General features: G+C 34.6%; 1 protein-coding gene across 1 annotated transcript; it reads right to left on the bottom strand.

Annotated features, from left to right (window-relative positions):
• Positions 1-1,895: 1,895 nt before the first annotated feature.
• On the bottom strand, positions 1,896-21,019 carry LOC108197970 (mediator of RNA polymerase II transcription subunit 16). Its single transcript, XM_017365705.2, has 17 exons — positions 20,436-21,019; positions 16,834-16,902; positions 16,607-16,695; positions 15,256-15,368; positions 14,967-15,068; positions 14,792-14,876; positions 13,653-14,249; positions 10,743-11,361; positions 10,430-10,509; positions 10,256-10,338; positions 9,360-9,596; positions 8,128-8,299; positions 7,428-7,948; positions 7,037-7,213; positions 4,108-4,485; positions 3,229-3,404; positions 1,896-2,495 (listed from the first exon to the last, which is right to left on the bottom strand). Exons 1-16 carry the CDS (start codon positions 20,741-20,743, stop codon positions 3,258-3,260), a joined length of 3,777 nt encoding a protein of 1,258 aa, XP_017221194.1. The 5' UTR covers positions 20,744-21,019; the 3' UTR covers positions 1,896-2,495; positions 3,229-3,257.

Genomic DNA, 21,019 nt, shown 5'->3' with positions numbered 1-21,019 from the left:
CAAATTAATAATAAATTTTTTTACATACGGTTTATTATAATTTTTTGTTATTCTATTCAAGATACGAGGTGTTGCCGTTAGGCGACACCGAGAAATTTTAATTATATAGTCATTACTATATTCATGTCTTTTATAAGTATTTCTGAAAAATAATTTATTTTTTAAATTATTTTAAGTAAAAAATTAATGATTTAATAATAGATCCATAAACATATAAATTTTTATTCCAATCACAAATATTATTATTATATTAAAATTTGGTCATTTTTATTCCATTATAGATATTTATGACGTATATCTTCTTATTATAGATTTTTAATATAGGCAATAGTTGTAGCAATAGTTGTAGCATATAAGTTTAGTAATGTAAGTGAATTATGACTACATATGTATTTTTATTTTTTTTTGAAATCACATATGTATTTCTTTATTGATGTATTTCTTCAAGGTTAATTATTTCTTAACATGTTTATCAATTTTTATATAAGGACGGGAGGAAACTCTATCATCAGCATATTCACCTTAATTAATGATAATAATGAAAAATCTATTACTTTGTCTTTCATAACATATATCTCATATCATACTGTTTGTTAATAAAAAAATTTATAGCTTAACTGGAAAAAAAAAAACAAAAAATCCTATCTGTGTACGTAGCACCGGCCAAAATGCTATAAGCATTTTTTTTATTTGAATATAAATTTGATAGATGAGCATCATTTTATTCAAATAACTTAACTGTAAAATTCTTTGCATACAGTTTATTATTATTTTTTGCTACTTTATTTAAGGTATGAGCTGGCGTCGCCGAGAAACTTTAATTATATAATCATTACTATTTTCATATTTTTTATAAATATTTTAGATAAAAATTACCTAATATATATTATTATTTTAACTATACAAATAATGATTTAATAATATATCCATAAACTTATAGATTTTTATTGCAAACATGAAATACTATTATTATATTAAATATTTGATTATATTAATGATATTAATCATCAGCATATTCACCTTAATTTTATAATTGAGGAATAGATATTTAGAAGCTTTATAATCTGCATAATCAAGTTAAGTTAATAATTATATATATTTCTAAATACAAAGATTTATATAGTCTGCTTCGTTATAATTTCTGTTGCGTGATTTTATTTTTTCAATCGACATTCGTATATATTAATTTTAACATCTACAACGTACTGATCGCCAATAACAAAACTCGAGTATTTTGACTCTTACGTACGTTGCTTTCATAACTTATATCTCATATCATACTGTTTGTTAATAAAAAAAAGTATAGGTTAACTCGATAGAAAAAAAACAAACAATTATACACGTGTGCGTAGCACGGAGCAAAATGCTAATAAACATATAAAATTTTATACTTTAAAAGTCATAATAAATAATTTGACTGCGCCGATTACCCGCCAGATTTAGAGTTAATCACGACATAAAGTATAGATTAAATTGATAAAAATTAAAGAATCAATACCCGTGTGCGTAGCACGGGCCAAAAAAGCTAGTTAATAGATTAATGTTTATTAAATAGGATTAAAATTTGATTAAGTTTAGAAATTAAAATTGAATAATGATTATGATTTAAAATTAAATTACAAAAACGGGCTTATAATATGGATCAGATTTTGAAGCAGATATTAGTAGGTTTTGGTTTAGGATTTTTTTTTCCGCTATATAAAATATCTCGAACTATGTTATTCTGGGCATTATTTCTTGATTTTGTGAAATCTAGGATCATTTTTCCATCAAAGCCAGATATAATATAACTGCTTGCTTCATATTTTCTGGTTCTCTACCATTAGTGCAGTTATGATGAAACCACGTAATCTACTTAGCTAGCAAAGATATAAAATGGTGGACACCAAACCAAAAGAATAAATATTCAAGTCAATTTCAAAGGCACCCGTAACCAATTGATCCTAAACAACATGTGATAATTCAGTACATTTAAAATAATAGTCATTATTGATAATGTCAAGGAATTTCTAATATACACATAAAAGCTTCTGCGAGCCAGCTACTCTTCTCATAAGTTCTATAAATGAGTCCTTCACGTCGTCTACATTCCGCAAAATTGTAAATGTCAATGGGGAGACAATAATGGTATATATATACAAACATATTACCCCTCACCTAGATCAGCTAAAGATGAATCATATATTTATCTGTTCTACAAAATAAGCAAAATATATTTCCAAAACTATAAGCAAGCAAGTCCTATTTTCACCCAAATAGGGAGTAGCCTTGTTAGTCTTGTATTGTCGGAAGTAAATATATTGGTTGAACTGTGTTGGCATCCAGTGAGATAATGACGAGCGTCCAACAGCTAAATACATTCTAGTACAAAATCTTCAGAGTGAGCAATAAAAAGGTCAACTGTTGTGCATAATTCACATTCTACCCCCAACTAGGCACCTCCAGAAAGAAGCACAATTCGAACGCCTCATTAAGATTTATGCACAAAGCTTTCACTGCAAGCAAGACAAAATTATAAATGCACTATTTAAAACAATAAACAATGAGATCGTACAAAACAATGCAAGAAAAGTACATTCAAAAGGTTTTTGTAACATTTTAAATCATCAAAAATGTGAACTCCCTCAGCTAAATATAAAATTATTAGATGAAGTTGAACCTATACTACCATTATCTATAATTTAGACACGGGACATGTATTCATTCTTTGGTGATGCCTGTCTTCATGTGTCCCGTTGCCTGATTTGTATACAGTATATCAACCATAACATAGCTTGAAGTCCAAGATCTAGGTAGAAATCAAAGTCCTAAAGAGATACAAAACTTGTATGTCCTACTATCAGATTTTTTATATATATATAAAATGATATAACAATCCTAATATCGATTGCAGTAAATATATATTTCAAGTAGAACAGCCCTTCAGAATATTAAAAAATAAAATTTTACATAACCCACATGGCGGCAGAAATTGTGTTTACAGGCTACAAGTAGAAGTACATTATGAGCTCCAGTTTTATATTTGTTTTAACATAACTGAGCCAATAAAAAAATTTATTAACTGGTTTACTGGTCACACATTTTATCACACAAACATGTACATTCCTTTTTATTTTTTCCTAACTTTGTGTTCCTTAATTATACACAGAAACAACTATAATGATTTCTTTATCAACCAGGAATGCGTGTGCTCCAGAATTTTAGCAGTTAACTCTAAAAAAGACTAACCAGTTAATAGAACGAATGAAAGAAGCCTTCTATACAACTCGAACCCAGGTCCCACCACACATTGGACAACCACAAACCCAGCGGCTGATCCACCAGGTCTCTTTTTCATGTTGACTAGCTGGAGTGTTGGCACCTGGTGATGCAAAAGCTGAAGTCTGCCTTAAACATCTTATGCACTGCATGAACAAAATATCAAGATTCTTAATTTACAAACCAAGTCATGAAAAAGAGAAAAAAAAAAAGAAGGTATGGTCTTTTTGCTTCATTAAACTATAACAAGGAATAATTTTCCTAAAAATATTCTTTCACATCAAGAAACTGTGGCCAATTTCCTTGACTATACTACCAATCAATTCCAAATCCAAGAGCTTTTACCAAATATAATCGTCTAAGTAGAGGTCAGTTAAAAGAGAGTCTGGAGCTGAATTATGAAACTTTCTCTAATAAAGAAGGACAACTAGTAATGAAGAGATCTCCATCCAAGAACAAAGAATGCAGACATTTTTTTACTTGAATCTGCAAATATTTTCCTAATCATCACAACTCCTTAAAAAGACTTGTTCAGCACTTCAGCTTCTCGGAAAAGTGAGTTTTGTTCGAAGCACCAGATTTGAATAGGCTTGTGATGATACAATGATATACTATACAGCTTTGCTCCTACAATCTGTAGGCAAAATCTGATCTCTTAATAGAAAGCTTAAATGTAATACTCCCAAAGTACAAATGTAAGCAATGTGTAGGATAGGTCAAGGTATTGACCCCACAAAGCTTTATTAGCCCCCAAACATAAATCAGCTTTATAGACTTGAGAATAATATTCTGAATAGAAAACAAATAGATAATCCTTGAAACAAGTAACTCTAAAGCATTATAACATACCTTAAACCAAGCTCCTTCCAGCCCTGTCTTCCATAAAGCAGTTACAACATCTCTTCGAGATCCCATTATACCAAGATATGCTCCCAAACCCAGAGAAGTATTCAAGCCAAAGGCTGCATCTCTCTCTGACATCCGACGCTTCCTTGGCCACAGGCCTTGTGCTCCATGATACACTTCGCAGCTTTCTGGTAATTGCATGTCAAGTGAGCAAGATGAATTGCACATTTTTGCTGTGTCATCCAGTGGACCCATATCCTCTGGATCACACCACGGACCACCAAACATGTTTCGCCTATGCCATTCTTCAGCAGGGGGGTGCAATTCTAACTCACGGAGTAACAAACCAGCAGCATCAGCACCTCTAGGCCGGGGCATATTCTATGTCAGAATCCAATTGAAGAAATTAGTTAGAGGTCTTCCAAGTGAATTATGATATGCAGGCGTCTAACAACCGTGGAATATGAAGTGCTTCACATTTTGAGGACAAGATTAGATTGTTCAAATAACTGTCTCGCTGAGGTAACATATGCAGTAAATTAATTACAAAGATGAAACTAAACCACCCAGTAATCAACTCTCATCTTTTTCTCCTTGTTCTTCTAAGAGAGATATATGTAAAAGGCTGTTCCCCTTTTCTAGAAGAAAATGACTCAGGATTGTTTCAATGCACAAGTTTGTTAACTGCATCGTTGCATAGAGGGTTGTGTCTAGACTATCTTCAACATACCGAAATATATATTACTTAGTTCCGGTGTGATCAGGGCAACCAAAAACGCTACTCCCTCCGTCCCAACCATTTCTTTACACTTTCCTTTTTGAGATGTCACATCCAATTCCTTACATTTTAAAACATACTATAGTAAATTTTTATAATATAAAAATCAACCACTCCCACTACTTTTCTCCACTATACTTACTTTATACATTAAATATCAAGCGGTCCCACCACTATCCTCACTTTTCTTACTTTTTCACACTAATTTACTTATTTTTATAACCTCCATGCCCAACCCAAATGTAAACATTTGGGTGGGACAGAGGGAGTGTATATTATTACTAGTATATAAAGTTATGAACATTTTTAAAAGTTTTACAGAGTTGATCATTAGCATCACAATAATGTACATTAACTTTTGATTTAATAATAAAAATTTCTATGAAACAACTTATGTTCTTCGGCTGAACACGATAACTTTTAATTACTTTGTATTGTATTTTCTTATTATATTTTTTGGCATAAATTTCTTTTCCGATAACTTTATAAGAATGAAAAAACTGTTTCGTGCAAGGTGAAAATATTTTCTTTTTAAATATTATGTAATTTACCAAACAAACAAGGTGCTGCAGCAAAATTCCATATTTCATAACTCAAAGAATGTGTGCACTTTTGAAAAACTGACAATTTTTTTTAACAATTATGCAAAAAAAATATCTTGTAATATTATTTAACTTATAAAGAATATTGTGTTCCGCACAAAAATACTATATTTTTTAATAAGAAAGGGCCTGTATTGTTCTTTTTAAAATAAAATTTTAATGGGTTAAGACACATAAACAAAAAAAACACGTGTAACTTACAAAGATAAGAAAAAAACATAGTGTGCTGCTTTAGAACAGAAAGTATTAGTTGCAATTAAACAGATATATGTTGTTTGTAGAATAATATATATGGGTGATGTTGGTTCTAGGTTTTATCAGCTTAAAGTTCTGACTTGAATCCACAAATTTCAGAGATAGTAACGAATTGATTTTTCACATCACAAAGAAGTTGCAACTATGGGTTAGAACCAGTTCTATTATCAAACAAGATTCAACCATTAAAAATCTATCATTTGTCCATAAATATCAAGAATACAATATCACAGTGTGATCACCCTGAATGAAGTACTTGTATATACCAAAAATAGATGGAAACTATAAGGTACTCTATGACATATTATATATGACACATACAACTTAAGTAAAACTTATCACTTTAAACTTGAATTGCATAAATTTCAATTCAATCTTTAAGTATCTATTATAATTAATACAAACGGGCTCCTTGTATGACTACTTTTGCTCACATTTGTGATTAACAATTAAAATCGTTTTATTCAATTTAGTTCCCATAAATGAATATTCAAAAAATCAGAAATTACTCGTAGTAAGAAATTGGATGTGTTTAAAATGTTGAATCTACCTGTCATATTTTGGCTTTAAAATGTAAAAATCAAAATTTTTCATTATATAATACTAGTAAATATTCTCAGAAACCAGTTATTAAAATTATAAGTTAACTGTGAATTAAAGTTTACACTTTTTTAGGATGCCTGATAATGCTAGACCACTTTCAGGATGATGTGCAAGCAGAACATTCAATGTTCTTGTGGTTGCCAAAAATTACATTAAGTTAAATTTTTAAGTCCTTCACTTTTAAAGTTAAGGCATTTCAGGCAAGAATAATCCAATAGTGAGAATTAGGTAGATGATATTGTAATTGTGAAGAAGTTGAAGACAAGCACACTTTGCTAAAATTTGGAGGGTGATATGACTTGAGACACTATGAAAATGAAACCCCAGAACCACACGAGGCAACATCCAAAGCAAGAGTTAAGCACAGCCGCTACTATAAACTTTGTTCACTTTTGACAAATTATTCTTTAGGTTTTAGAAGCCAGATGAAGAATTATGTTCATAGTAGATACTTTGGAAATACTTTGGAAACATGAGTCATTGATCAAGCCTCTAGGACTGATCTAAAAAAAGTTATATCACCATCCTAAAAATACTTCTAATTTCATGAAAGAAGTGAATGCATTCATTTCAAGAATTCAATTTAATTCTGATAATCTGAATAGTCTTCTGACAATTCTGTCATTTAAGCAAAAAGGCATTGCAGTTGCACCACTGTGACTAGTACAATAGTTGTTTAGAAGAATCGAAGTACCTGCATATGCGGGCCAAGGGCTGCTTCTACAACTTCAGGCAGAACAGTGTAGTTCCCATCAATATAGTGAAGGCGAACCTGTATGTTGTTGCTTCCCACTTGAGATATTGGCAATGGATGTGCCAACCCTGATGTTCGCCGACATAGATCCATTAGTATGAGGAAGAGAACCTTAACCTGCAAGAAAGCAACAGTATCTGGAACAATTAAATAAAAGTATAGAACACAGATTATAGGGGAGCTTAGAAATTCCTGATTGGTAACTTAAAAGATTTTGATATACATATCTATCAGTGGAAATAACCTATTTAAAGGTAAGAGCAGAACTCTAATTCAGGTTCTTTATATGCATGGAATCTCACAATTAAATTACAGGAGGACCATCGTCTACCTCTTCAAATGCGTATCCTTGACCAGCATTGCCAGAACCCAACCTTGACCTGCCAGCTGGACCTTCCTCAGCTCCTTTTGCTCCAGGTACACCCTGATTAACCCGAGACGCTTGCCCTTCTTCCGTCCTTACCATAGCTGATGCGGGTTTCGAAGGAACAGAACTGATTTCTTCTACCTTACCTGGGCCATTAGGCTGATTTTTCTGTGAACCAGAATCAGCATTCCTTTGAGCTCCACCAATAAAGCGAGGTAGTTGTGTTCGGCGGAAGAAAAAACAGAAAAGCAAAAGTTGGCATAATCTATGGAGGAAATGACAATCTCCAATAAGCCTTACAGCTGGAGTTCCTGGAAAGGTTCCTGTATTTATACTTATCGGCATAAAAGAAGAAGGGCCATTTATGGGGGTTGAGTTTGAAGTGGGGACTCCATCTGAAGCGCTGCTGATCTTGGCAATAGCTCCTTGGACCCAAGCTTGCATTTGAGTACTTCCAGTGGAATTTGCTGTACCACCTTGACTTCCTGAAAAACATTTATGTAAAGTACAAAATAGATGTTATCTTAAAAGACTGGGAGCATTAGAAGAATATTCAAGCAATGAATTACTGTACACAGTCAACTGATATTAAGAAGAAATAGATTAGAAGAGAAACATGACACTGCTTTATCATAAGATAACTGAATATCAATTATAAACCTACCCGGAGTGGCTGCAGGAGAGGCGGAACTTTGAGTAGGGCTTGTCACCATACTCCGGCCCACACCTGTGCCTGTCGTAACAGCATGGCTTGCCAATGTACGGCAGAAACTTGCATAACGTCGCAAGCGTGTAATAAAATGGGATGCCAAATCAAGTATAGCATCAACATAAGCCTGAAACATGTGACCAAGAAATCAGCAAAAAAAAAAAAAAACGCAAAGAAACTTAGTTGACAAACAAGAAATTAAGCATCTGTATTTTTTTATACTGAAAATCAGTACTAGCAAACAACAGGAACTTTATAGAATACTTATACTACGGTTCTTATTAATAGAGCCACATTCGGACAGTTGCTAGTGCATATTGGTGTTTCTTTCCCGCCTAATTGCTATGTTACCTCCACTAGGTTGGAAGGCAATGTAAATTTATCAGAATGCTGAAAAAAAAAACTTGTAGCAGTACTATGTGATCAAAAAGTTTGAAATTCGGGAAGTCTTTGGCTAGGTGCCCGTTTGGCTGAACTTAAAATTATAACTAATGACTTAACGTGACTTAATGTGATAAGCTGGGAGCTTTAGTTTGGGTAATTTCAACTTATTAATGGCTTATGGGTTATTAAAAATGTAATAATAAGAATAAAAGTGATTTATGGGTAACTTATCACTTATGGACAACTTTTATCAAAAAAAATTCTAAAAAATTGAGTCTTAAGAAAAGTACCTCAAACTAACTTCTGACTTTCACGTCAGTTTCTGGCTTATTCCGGACTTTAAGTCATTTTATGCCTTATTACACAAACAGACATTTTTCAGCTTAAAGTTATAAACAATCTTAAGCTCCGTCTTAAAGCCAGAAACACACAGGCTCTAGATCTTTTGCGTTAATTTATCGGTTGATCATTAGTCCATATAAACAATAATGCAGATATTTCTTACTTTTTCATATTTGCTTGTGGGTTTGTATGTCTTCCTCTCACACTAACAAGTGATGGACATGCACATGTTTATATCTGATGTACATCATAGACCTCACTTAAATATGGCGTGCCTTGCCTTAAACTTTGGCTTTGTTTACATTTGCAACTTGGTCACACTCCAGAACTGAACAACATTAAAAAAACCAGTCGGTTGTGATTTTTGGCTGTTGTATACTTCTTTCTAAAGGGCTAAGTTTGTGTCCAATGCAAGAAATCGGGAAACAAATCACCACCAGGTAAAATGAGACTTAACATACCTGGATGGATAGGACTAACGCAGGATCCACAGCCATTGCTTCAGGATCAATGCCAGATAATGTCTCGCCAGATGCTTGCCAAGGCTCTGGTACCAGAGCTGATGGATTTATAAGTGCTGATTCAATTCCTTTTCCTAGCATATCCAGCAACAACCTAGCTTGCATATCAAGAACCATTGCCCTAACTTCTTGAGCATTTGTACCTTCTAGTAACCTACACTTTATTCTATCCAGACTCTGTTTTAATTATAATTAAATGTGTCAGTATCATATTCTTGTATCTGCACCTGACGTATCTGACTATACATGATGTGTCAGATAAGGGACAAAGGATACAAGGGCAGCATGCCAAAGGCTAAAAAAAAGTATGAAACTGCATCATGAATGTTTCTAAAAATGTAAAGGGGTAGAAGTAAACATGCAGAAGATGCAAAGTGACTTCAAATAGACAACTGGAGTGGGTGGCTTGTTATAAAGATCAAAACAGCATAAGCATATCCAAAAAATAATGGCTGCAGAGCAACACAAATCATTCACCCAATATAGAGTTTGACCGAGACACTCTTGATTCACATTAGAAAAATTTATCTAGGAGAAACTTTTCATATCATTGATACGGTATTGTGGTGGTCAAATATGTTTGTTTATACGTGATGGCAAGTAAATAATGAAGCACCTTGACCTTGTGGGAACTACTACAATTCTATACATGAAAAAATTCTAACAATATAGGATTGTAAGTACTTCCTATTTTTACACAATAATTACAAAGAGAAAGAAAAAAGAATAACAAGAGAAGTAGAGAACCATGTACAGTCATACCAGAAAACCTTGAAGAGAAAATTATAATAGACTACTCATAAAAATTATAGGAGATGAAAGGTTCACAAACATACAGGGCCATACTGTTGCCTATGTGGTGTAGAAGGAAGAGAATGGAAATCTGCATCCAGCACTGCTATTACACTGTTTAAAGAAACTGGTAGAACGAAAATAACCCAAATCATAGTTAAGAGATGGTACATCACAAAAAATTATGTACTAGGACTAACATATACACAGCTCATTACCAATTCCATCCTCTGCAGCACTCTGTGTACATCCAACAGCATCCCACCAATCAACTCCTACCATTAGACTCCACCAAAATCTGTCAAATTGAAAGAATATAATTATCTAACTGATTGACTGTGTTTTTAAAAAAAAAAAAAAAAAAAGATCCATCGTGTAAAAGACAAAAACAATAAATTGACCGATACAAATCACTTTAGTATAGCAATGTCAAATTTGACTACCTAACACTGCCAAGAGGAATAGACGTTAACATGCAAAACTACTACTTGATTTAGATACCCCCACTATAATGACATCACTAAAATATACCTCTCTGCAATTGCTCGTTCCCATGTTGAAGTGTTTGCCTTGACTTGATGACTAGGAACAGCAGGAGGAAGAACACGAATTATTTTCAGTATGGTACTGTCCTTGCTTGTATCATGCCAGACAGAAGCTGAACAGCAGCTTGTAGAGGAGAAAGCAGGGGAAGCAATTGCAGAACCAACGTTAATCTGGTAATTATCAACAGGAGTAAAGCTTGGACCAGAAAAGATGTGAACTCCGCCTCTCAGAAAAGCAACGGCAATCTCACCCCCGTGAGCAGAATATACAATCCGAGCAAGGGTTCTTACATCACTTGGAAGATCAAAAGGATCAAAACTGACTCTATTTTCATCATCAACACCTGCGTCATATGTATGGCGCCCATCAGAACATAGCCCACTTGCAGCTACTTGGCGGGTTTTAATATCACTGGTAGTTGGAATGCATTTATTTACTTTAGTCACCCAAACTGTCTGCATAGGTGCCTGTCCCCCCAAACTGGAAGTCGGGTTCCCGAAGATTTGATGAAGAACAACATGCTCAACAGATGATTCCCAGCGTTGAACTCTCCATCCTGTAATCGAGGGGCCTTCATCAGGATCATAAGGGGACATGTACTGCCCTGCAAAGAGAAAATCATCAATTATTTTGTCACACACTCACACTGCATATGACTATTATTAGGAAAGTCATTCTTAATTAACAGATAAAAACGAGTTGTAGCTTTTTCATTATTGCAATTCTAAAGAACATATTTTTCCAGAAATATAAGAAGCTAATACATGGTAAGGTATCAACAGTGAAAGTTGTGGGAGCCAAGAGCTAATTTAGAAAGACTGGGCAGCCACCCTTAAAATCTAGAATCCTTCACCATCTAGAGTTCATTTTTCGACTATCTGGACTCCGCAAGGACATTAATATCCATCAGAAGATACATATATATTAGTTACATCTTACATCCATTAGCTAAAGGGAGACGCCTTTATAAGCCTAAACCTACATTAAGAGGGGTGTATTGGATTGGGATTTTAAAGCATTTTTTTGCATTCATGAAATCCGAGGGTATTCGATTAGGATTGTTTGAAATCCATTAAAATCTTGAGGTATTCAATTGGGATTTCAAATTATGCTACAAAATCTGGTGGTATTCAATTGGGATTTTAAATTATGCTTTAAAATCTGATGGTATTCAATTGGGATTGTTTAAAATCCATTAAAATCTGATGGTATTCAAATACTGATGGATTTTTTTGCATTTCATAAAATGATGGATTTTGTGGCATTCTTCAGTGTATTTCAAGTTTTTTGAAATCCCATCAAAATCAATGAGATTTTGAAGCATTGTGCTTAAATCCTATCAACTCTGCGACATTTTATCAAGAATCCGCACAAAATCAAAATCAGACACAATCCATTAAAATCCATAGACTAAAAACAATCCATTAAAATCCCAATCGAATACACCCCTCTAAGTACAAAAGGTGCTAGAAATGTTGGGTTTATGTATAGATTGATGTACGACACACTAATTAATAGGACTCGCATTCACTTTCAATCAGAAGAAGAACAAATTTGAAGGATTTAGTTCACAAAATAATTCCAAAGAGCAAATCCATGAGCTATAGGGGGTGTTGGTTGACAGACAAATTGACATATTTGGTTGTATAGTTCTTCAGGGCTACTTGTACGTGCAGTGTTATCTAAGTGAAGGCGCACTGAAGCACAAGACCTACGTAGCCCTTCTACATGGATAAACATATATAGATAGTTGTGTGTGCGTGCATAGGATTGGTAGAGGAAGCATTAATTTTATTTGTCGAGTATAATCACATCAGATTTGTGCTTTACTACTACAACTACCAATAAAATTTGATGCTAATATTAATACTAGATCGAACTACTCTACGGCAAGCAAACAACCTAGTCTCACTATACAGAATGGATCCTGGGCACTCAATCATTCTACCAATATCCCTTGCCCAATTATGACCTCATTAAGATAACATAATACACATTTCAGGCAACTCTCGGAATTACAAAGATTTCTTCCATGGAGTTTCCATACTCGCATTTCTCATTGGCAAGTGTTTTTATGTAAGAAAATCTACACAATTATTTAAGGTTACATCAATAGCGAATAATTCATGGCCACAAACAACATGGCAAGAAACATATTGTAAGAACTTCAGAAGGAAAGACATTAAATATTAATAAAAGCAAGAGAACCATGAAATACGACACTCCATCATATTTATACCACAGTTTAGAGGTAGACAGGCAAATTCTACAAAATCACCCCAGCAGATAACTAGTTTATCTACAGTAAAGCGTAAGCTAGAACAAGCAAATCAATGCAACAGAACTAAATTGTTCCGACTCTAAGATAATGTCAGTTCTAAAGCAGGTCAACCAGTATATCATCACTGAATTTTATTTAAAAGACCAAAAAATATAAATCTGTTGCTAATTACAAGCAAGGACAAAAGATCAGCAAATCAGCTCAGGCCAGATGAGAAAATTAACTAATGCTACAGAAATAATTATGGTCTGTATAATTTTCCCACTGGTATTGTTCAAAAAATGTATGTCAAGATCTTTGCCAGGTAAGAGATTATCAACAAAATCGCGATTTAACAAAAATAATGATCGTATATTACTATCTTCCTGAGTAATCTAAAAGACGGATTGACAGTGAAGGCAATAACTATTATCAAGTCAGCACTTCACAAGAATATTATTCGAAAGACACAAATTAATCTCACTAAGCCTTAATCGTCCAAGTAGTAATTTTTGAATCCAGATAAAGGTTCTCAAAAACAGCATGCACAAACATGTCAAGGTACATATATAATGTCAAGACTTGCTCAAAAGTTGTAAGACAACATCAGATGCATTTTCATCACATATCAGTACCTTCAACGATTACAATCGTTATTACTGAACCGCCGCGAGTGGGATCAAAAGCAACCGCAGTAACTCCAGAACCCCATGTAGTGGTGGCTGCTGACTGAGCTGCAGCTTCTGGACTTACATATGCAGAAAAATTTGAAACAGGTGAACAATGAAGAGCTACCATGTCACTATATTCTTGCTCTGTTTGCTTTTTCCCTTGCTTTGCTTCTAATAATAAATACTCTTGCCAACTAAACAAATAAGCAGCCAAAGGAGAGAATCCATCCCAAGAAGGAGGATTCAGGGAGGGAGGAACCCCACTCCCCACACTTGCCTTTGGAATTGTCTGAAATCCATTTCCAGGGCCTGGTGTAACTTCCCAAATAACAACTGTAGATGGGTTCACTATCGGAACGCCAGCCACATGCATGGCTCCAGAGTCTGTTACTATAGCATCAGCAGCCATAATACCACTGGGTCCTGCTCCTAACAGACCTTTGCTTGTACAAAACCATTTTGATGCTGCACCACTTTGAGTAGGGGGCCACTGCGACCAGTGCAGCTGAACAGATCCCGACGAGAAGACAGAGCAAACACAGAGAAAATTTGGCCACCCAGCTGGGATAAAAGGGAAAAAAAAGAAGGTTTGAAAAATTTCTTAGTTTAACGGGTGCATCGTCCTGCTTAACTTCATGCATTTTGCTATTAGGAATAATAAGAGAGATCCACCTTTGTTTCTCACAGGTAAGAACTTCAACGACATATATGGATGGATTATAAGGACAACAATCTCGTGTTACATTGCCCCCCCCCCCCCCCCCCAAAACACACACACACACACAATAATAAAGAGTCAATTCAACCTCCACTACACCTCATGATACCACAAAATGATGATGCAGTCGTGAGTTTTACATAATGTTGCTATCCAGGGGCCAAAACTCAGTGCCAGAAATTTAAACTAATATTTGGCAATACCCGCGAAAGAGCATGACTTGTTTTGATGAGAAAAATGAATATAAAAGATAATGTATTCTATATTCCAAATAAAAAAAACTCCACTTTGAAGCAAGTACAATCAAGATCCCACCACTAGGAAAAAACTCATAAGACTCTGCAGACAATCACAATAACATATAACACACTGACAGGAAACCTACCTGAAGCTTGAGGCTGCTGGGAAAGGAATTTCTCCTCCAAAGTTGTCGGTGTGTTACTGCCAGATCTCGAGGAAAGCCACCTGTACTGAAGCTCACAACACAAACCCCAGAGGACTATGACTATCCACGGTCAGATAATTTGTATCAAACTAGAAGACAAGAATAAACAGCATACCGGAGACATCCCTGATAACCATTTTGTAACAACTGCAATATCCTGCCTCCACTCATAATCTCGCTGCCAACAACTAGCATCTTTTACAAGGTTAGCTGTTCCCTAAATAAGCAAATCAGATGTAAGCTTGAAAACATGTAACAATCTTCAAGAAGCTTGATAGGAACATTATGGAACAACAATCATATTTATGTAACTTAATGCACGGCAGTTAGTGCCAAAAGGTGTGCAGTGGTGCTGTCAGGACCTGCACATATTTAAGTACTTACAGACCAGACTCCAGCATTACCTGTGTAGGATGAGTCCAGATGGTGATCCGTCCATGAAAATTAGCTATTAATAATGCACGAGGGCACGCAGCAGGAGACCATTCAATAAACTGAACTGAATCACGAGGAGAATCTGCAACAAAATCCAGTTAAAGGGGGACTAAGTCAACAAAGTTCTCAATTTTCACTGTGGGGGAAAAAGGTTCTATCTTGTTTCCATTTTCCTATCGACAAGAATAAGCTTACAGAGGTACGACGACTCAGAATTAAGAGTTTTCTTCGTATTCCACCAACATTTTAATACATACAATTATTGTGAAATTGCTTCAAATAGAATGCGTTAAAAAGCAAAACATTAACATCCAGGGAACTGTTTGGTAACACTTACATATTTTGATAAAATTATCACTTCCAATCAGAAGATTATAATTATAAATTTATAACACTTACCAGATAAGTTAACTAGAAGCAAATACCAGAAATTATATACATCATATCATGTGGTCAGCATACTGCATATAATAAAATCCAATTACAGTTCATATCAATATCCAGATTATTGTTTTATGGCTATTATATTATTATCATTGCCATTGGTGCATATGTAGTACATATATTTTACAGCCTGTTAATTTCCTTTGGTGTTTGTTCTTCATCGAAGGCTATATCCATTTAGTGCATTCAATTGTTCAGAACTCTCAAATAAATTCCTAAGCGGGCCCCAAATTAGCCAAAGACCATTTAATGCAAGGTTCTTGAACTAATTATGGCCTTAATACACAGATTTGAAGGTTTAAATTCCACTAAATAAGGACCATAACTGCATAGAAGAAGCCACGATCTTTTTCCAAGTCCTGCAGCACAACATATGGATACAGGTACCAGCCTGCCTTGCGCCAGCTCTTAATTTATTTAAAATTATTACCTTCCCAAAACAGAGGGATGGAGTTTAACAAGCAGAAAATTCAAGACCAGGAAAAAGCAAGAAAAAGAACCAAAGGAAAACCCACTTAACCACATCCTGGATCACACTAGTATCGGATGCAAATATACAAGATTCCACTAAATTAAATATATAAACAACCCCAACAAAAAAAAGTAAGTTAATGATGCATATTGAAGTTCAATATTCTAGTTTATCCCATTTAGAATTAGAACCCTGCAATTTTTTTAAAGTATTACAATACTTGATTTTGCAGATTACTGTAATTTGAAAAGCCTACAGCATGAAAATTGTATTTCTGTTAGATTCATATTAACTTATTCCAATTGTAGTTCTGTAAATAAGTTGAACTTATCTTTTAAAAACCAAATTAAATGGGACATATATTTTAAATCAAAAATATATAAATAACACTTTTGCTTCAATACCTGCTATAACATTGAAAACAGTGCACTCAGTCGGTCGTTCCGGTATCACAATATGTATAGGGATCCAAAATGGTGCATTTGCAGTGGAGCTGCAACAAATTAGCAATAGATAGAAGTGTTAATCCACTTCGGGCGGGGAAGAGTACTGCCAAATAAAGACTACAACTTCACAAATTTAAAATTTTCAATCCACTCCTTTGGAAACAAGCACAAGCTTTTAATCTGACCTTGGAATTCTTGCACAGGTTTCTGATGCACATGCTATAGCATTTAGCTTCCCGCACCAAGCAACAGCACTGTAAAACAAGGAAAAGATGAGAATTGATAATGTTATAATAGTCATAGTTGTATTTTCTAGAATACCTGATTAAATTAGAAGATAGTTATGAAACATTATAAAGTACGAACGATAATAGTAACAACTTTGGACGGAGGTAAAGTGTGTTGTTTAAAGCGCATATTTTAAAAAATCACAAGACCCAGATTTGAGGTGCGACTCGCGAAGCGCCATTAATCGCACGCATTTTGGCCGAAAAAACAATTACTCAAGAGATTTAACAATTAAGTAATACCATACATGGTCTTAACTTTCAAACATAGCAAGAGCATCCATAACATGATAGAGGTGCCTATAATAAAGCCTTAATCAAATAAGGTTTTCTATTTCAAATGCTGCGGTGTTATTAGCTCAATCTTCGGCCCCTCAAATTCAATTTCTTCCTCTTTGTCTTCATCATCTTCAACTAGTAGACTTGATGTTGAGAGAACAAGAGTTGAGTGGATGAGATTTGAGAGATGAAATCCTAAAGTGAGTTTTTTCTCCTTTTAACCTTTCTCAGGGGTATTACTGTCTTTTTTTATGAGCTCCTTTTTGCAATATTTTACGCGCCTTTTGGACGATTTCAGAATTGCGTTAAAGTGCATATTCTTGAATCACAGATCTTGCGCCTAATCGTAATGAACCATTAATTGTGCAACTGACCTTCAATCATTTGCGAAGCGTATTGTTGGTTTGTGGTGTTCATCTTCCGATTGTGAACGTAATTGGAGTACATTTGAGTTTGTAAGTCCCTTTTTCTTTATGCATTTACTACCAATTCGCCACTATTTCTACCTGAGGCCTAATTTCATATAATTCCTTTCATTGATTTAGATACACACGAAGAAGAGGAATAGGTTGGAACATCAATGTTTGAATGAATTGGTGTATGTCCAATATAACCGAAAGATAAAAACAAGATTCAAAAAGAGGCGTGAGCTTGGAAGAAAATTTGATCCACTTGTACTTGAGGACTTGGAATGGACTAATGAGTGGATTCGTGATCTTGAGGAAAGGTTTTGGAGTGCGGTGGATATAGCTTCGGGTGCATCCGAAGCACTTGGGGGACGCAATTGGAGAGCTAGAGGTGATTCCACTCTTATTTATACTTGACGTGGAGCAAATTCAACACAGGGTCAACCTATTGATGATGTTGGAGAAGACAAGGATGATGACAATATTCTTCTTGATGATGAGGACGTTAAAGAAGATTATGGTTTGCCCCCGAGAAGAATATTCGAGAGGGAGATGGAGATCATGATAATGAGATGGATGAGTATTGATGCATAATTGTGTTTGTTTAGTTAATTTGACTCTTTGATGCATTATTGTGTTTGTTTAGTTGCTTCCACTATATGACTATGGGTATTTGAACTTATTATCTATTAGTTTTATTTGAATTATGAAATTGATATGTGTTAACTAATATTATATGTTATAATTACTCTAAATATATGTATGTCGACTATTTATTGACTTTTTACGACTAGTCGGGCGACTTGTCGACTAGTCAGTTTGAAGGCCCTCGGACACCTAAGCTCGACTTGTCGACTTAACGACCTTGATCAGATTAAAGAATCTAAAAGCACTCGAAACATTAAACTATATAAACGATATATAAATGAAAATATAGGTGTACGTAAACTGCATTTAAAAAATATTTAGTACAAATGCTATTTCCTTTAGCAGTTTAGGTCAGGAGTGATCAGCTGTGCAAATCTCGGAGCACAGACAAACCAATCACCATGTAGCCAATTGACAGAAGACACGTAAGCATAGATCTGTAATGAACATTTCTCCAAAATACGATATATATATATATATATATACATACATAGGGTCGCGTTCTGTGGAGAACAAGTTTTAGTGTGTGAACACTGAAAACGCTATTGTTCTGCTGCAGAACAATAGAACATCAAAAAAATAAAATAACTGCAAAACAGTTGTTCTGCACTTTTTAAAAAGCACTGAACAGTAGTTCTCATAGTTCTCACCTGAATCATTGCCTATATATATAAATATATATATATATAGTTATATATAGTTATATACACACACGCACGCACATATATATGATACGGTGTGGAATATTATGAAAATAAGAGAACTAATATTATTAGATAGATGTAGAGATAAACTATTGCAACTAATCTTTCAAGTATATTATGACTAGTTCATTCTTTCTTATCAAATATTGTACTCCCGCCGTCACACTTAATTGTTAACATTTGGGTTGGGCACGGAGACTAAGGAATCTGTGGAAGAGGGAAGAAAAGTGAAGCAAAAGTGAGTAAGACAGCGACACCTACTAAAACTGATAAAGCAAATGTGCTAGAAAATGTTAGCAACCGGATGGGACATCCCAAAAGGAAAATGTTAATAGATGGATCATACGAAGGTAGTAGATACGAATTAGGTGGTAAGTACAAAATTTGGATCAGTCTCCTCTTACCGTGGATTTTATTTAGGTTTCAGATTCTACTAAAGAGTTGTAATTTTCATTATTGTTTTAATTGTTAGACAGAATCAATTTATAAAAATTAACAAATATTTATTTTGACATAAATCTGCTTACCTCTTTTGTGCTTTGTAATCCTCCGCAGTCACAGGGTTTACCCTTTTTATTTAATCCCCCTTTTCACCTATTTTCTAGCATTCTAACCATTCTCCTACATCCAAAATTATATTCTATAACTAGTGAAATTAGACTCGATTCTCATACAAGATTAACTAATAAATAAATAAGTGCTTTCTATAAACATTTATACAACTTATTAAGTGCTGCTTTATCTAAGCACGATACTTTGTTCTGAATTAGCAGTCATCCTTACCCAAAATACATTCATTTTATCAGGACCTCTATTGAAAATAAATTTATAGTATGACATAACTTCAGGAGATACCTCAATGATGCAACAAACCCCACAAATTCAAATCCATTAATAGAAAAAAAATGTTCAATTTGCATTAGAATATGGCACTAAAATGTTAAATAATTAAAGTGTCAAATTTAACCATGTTTTTCTCAATTCTCACTGGAGTCTACATGAAAGTTCTAATATGATTACAAAAGCTGCATGACTTTTTGTGGTCCGGAAAGTTAATTAATTGTACTTCATTTCTGCTCTGTTTAATCCTAATTTTACCAAAAAAAAACTACAGTTTTATAGTGTACAAAGGCAGTCCAGAAATTAAATTAATCGTATTCTATCCCTTTCAATCGTAGGAATTACAATTTTAACAAAAATTATCTTAGTTTATTTACAGCTCATTAATATTAATTATGTCATGTACAATTCTTTCGGTTTGATTCTGTCTATCTTAGTATAATATATTATCCTGCATCGTATAACAATGCGGCTATTCATTGATAATTAACTAGTAAAATGACTTTTAAAAAATAAAAAACTAACGTTTTGACAGAAATCACAATATCTACTTGAATCAGCAGTCTATTAAATAATAACAACAAAAATCCAAATTCAGTGGCATAATTAAGCGAAAAAGCACCTGAATTTGCGACAAAGCTCAGGAACGCTCATCTTATGCAACAAATTGGAGCGCGGCTGCTTCAACCGAATACAAAACACCACCGCCGCCTTGGCCTCCGCGTCCTCCTCCATCGGATCATCACTCTTCATCTGAGCCGCCTCCTCCTCTCCGCCTCCTTGGCTTTCGAGCTTCGCTTCGTCCTGGGCGATCAATTCCGCGTTGTCGGAGGCTTCAACGAGCGCCGAATCAGCGGCGGAGACGGGTAGAATCGCAGAAGGAGAGGGCTCTGTAGGCGGTTGTTGAGAGTCGTTAACAGTGCTAGACATTGGTGTGAATGTGTGGGGAAAGCCCTAGTTTTATAAGGTGTGTAGAGAGAGAAAGTGGCGGAAAGTCGCGAGTGAGGGCGACAGAAATGACTGCAGAGAGAGATTGGGGATTAATTTAGGGTTTTTTGGGTAAAATTGAGTGAGATTCTATTCTATTCTAGTGAGTGTGTGTGTTGATTGGGGGGTTTTGTTGTGTTTGTCGAGTCAATGTTTTGGTGGAGGGGCCAGGATAGCTTTTGTGTTTTGTTTAAGCTTTTTGTGGCGGAAGCTTTTCTG

This window comes from Daucus carota, chromosome 8, assembly GCF_001625215.2.
Source record: "Daucus carota subsp. sativus chromosome 8, DH1 v3.0, whole genome shotgun sequence".
Lineage (NCBI taxonomy): Eukaryota > Viridiplantae > Streptophyta > Magnoliopsida > Apiales > Apiaceae > Daucus > Daucus carota.
The sequence above is the reverse complement of the archived record's forward strand: the minus strand, read 5'-3'. Positions and strand labels throughout refer to the sequence as shown.

What these genes read in the sequence shown, in the direction of transcription:
- LOC108197970 (XM_017365705.2), bottom strand. Translation starts at nt 20,743, where the DNA reads ATGTCTAGCACTGTTAACGACTCTCAACAACCGCCTACAGAGCCCTCT. An exon ending in GAGCTTTGTCGCAAATTCAG is followed by an intron (nt 16,903 to 20,435) that starts GTGCTTTTTCGC and finishes CTTGTTTTACAG; the next exon opens with TGCTGTTGCTTGGTGCGGGA. An exon ending in ACCTGTGCAAGAATTCCAAG is followed by an intron (nt 16,696 to 16,833) that starts GTCAGATTAAAA and finishes AATTTGTTGCAG; the next exon opens with CTCCACTGCAAATGCACCAT.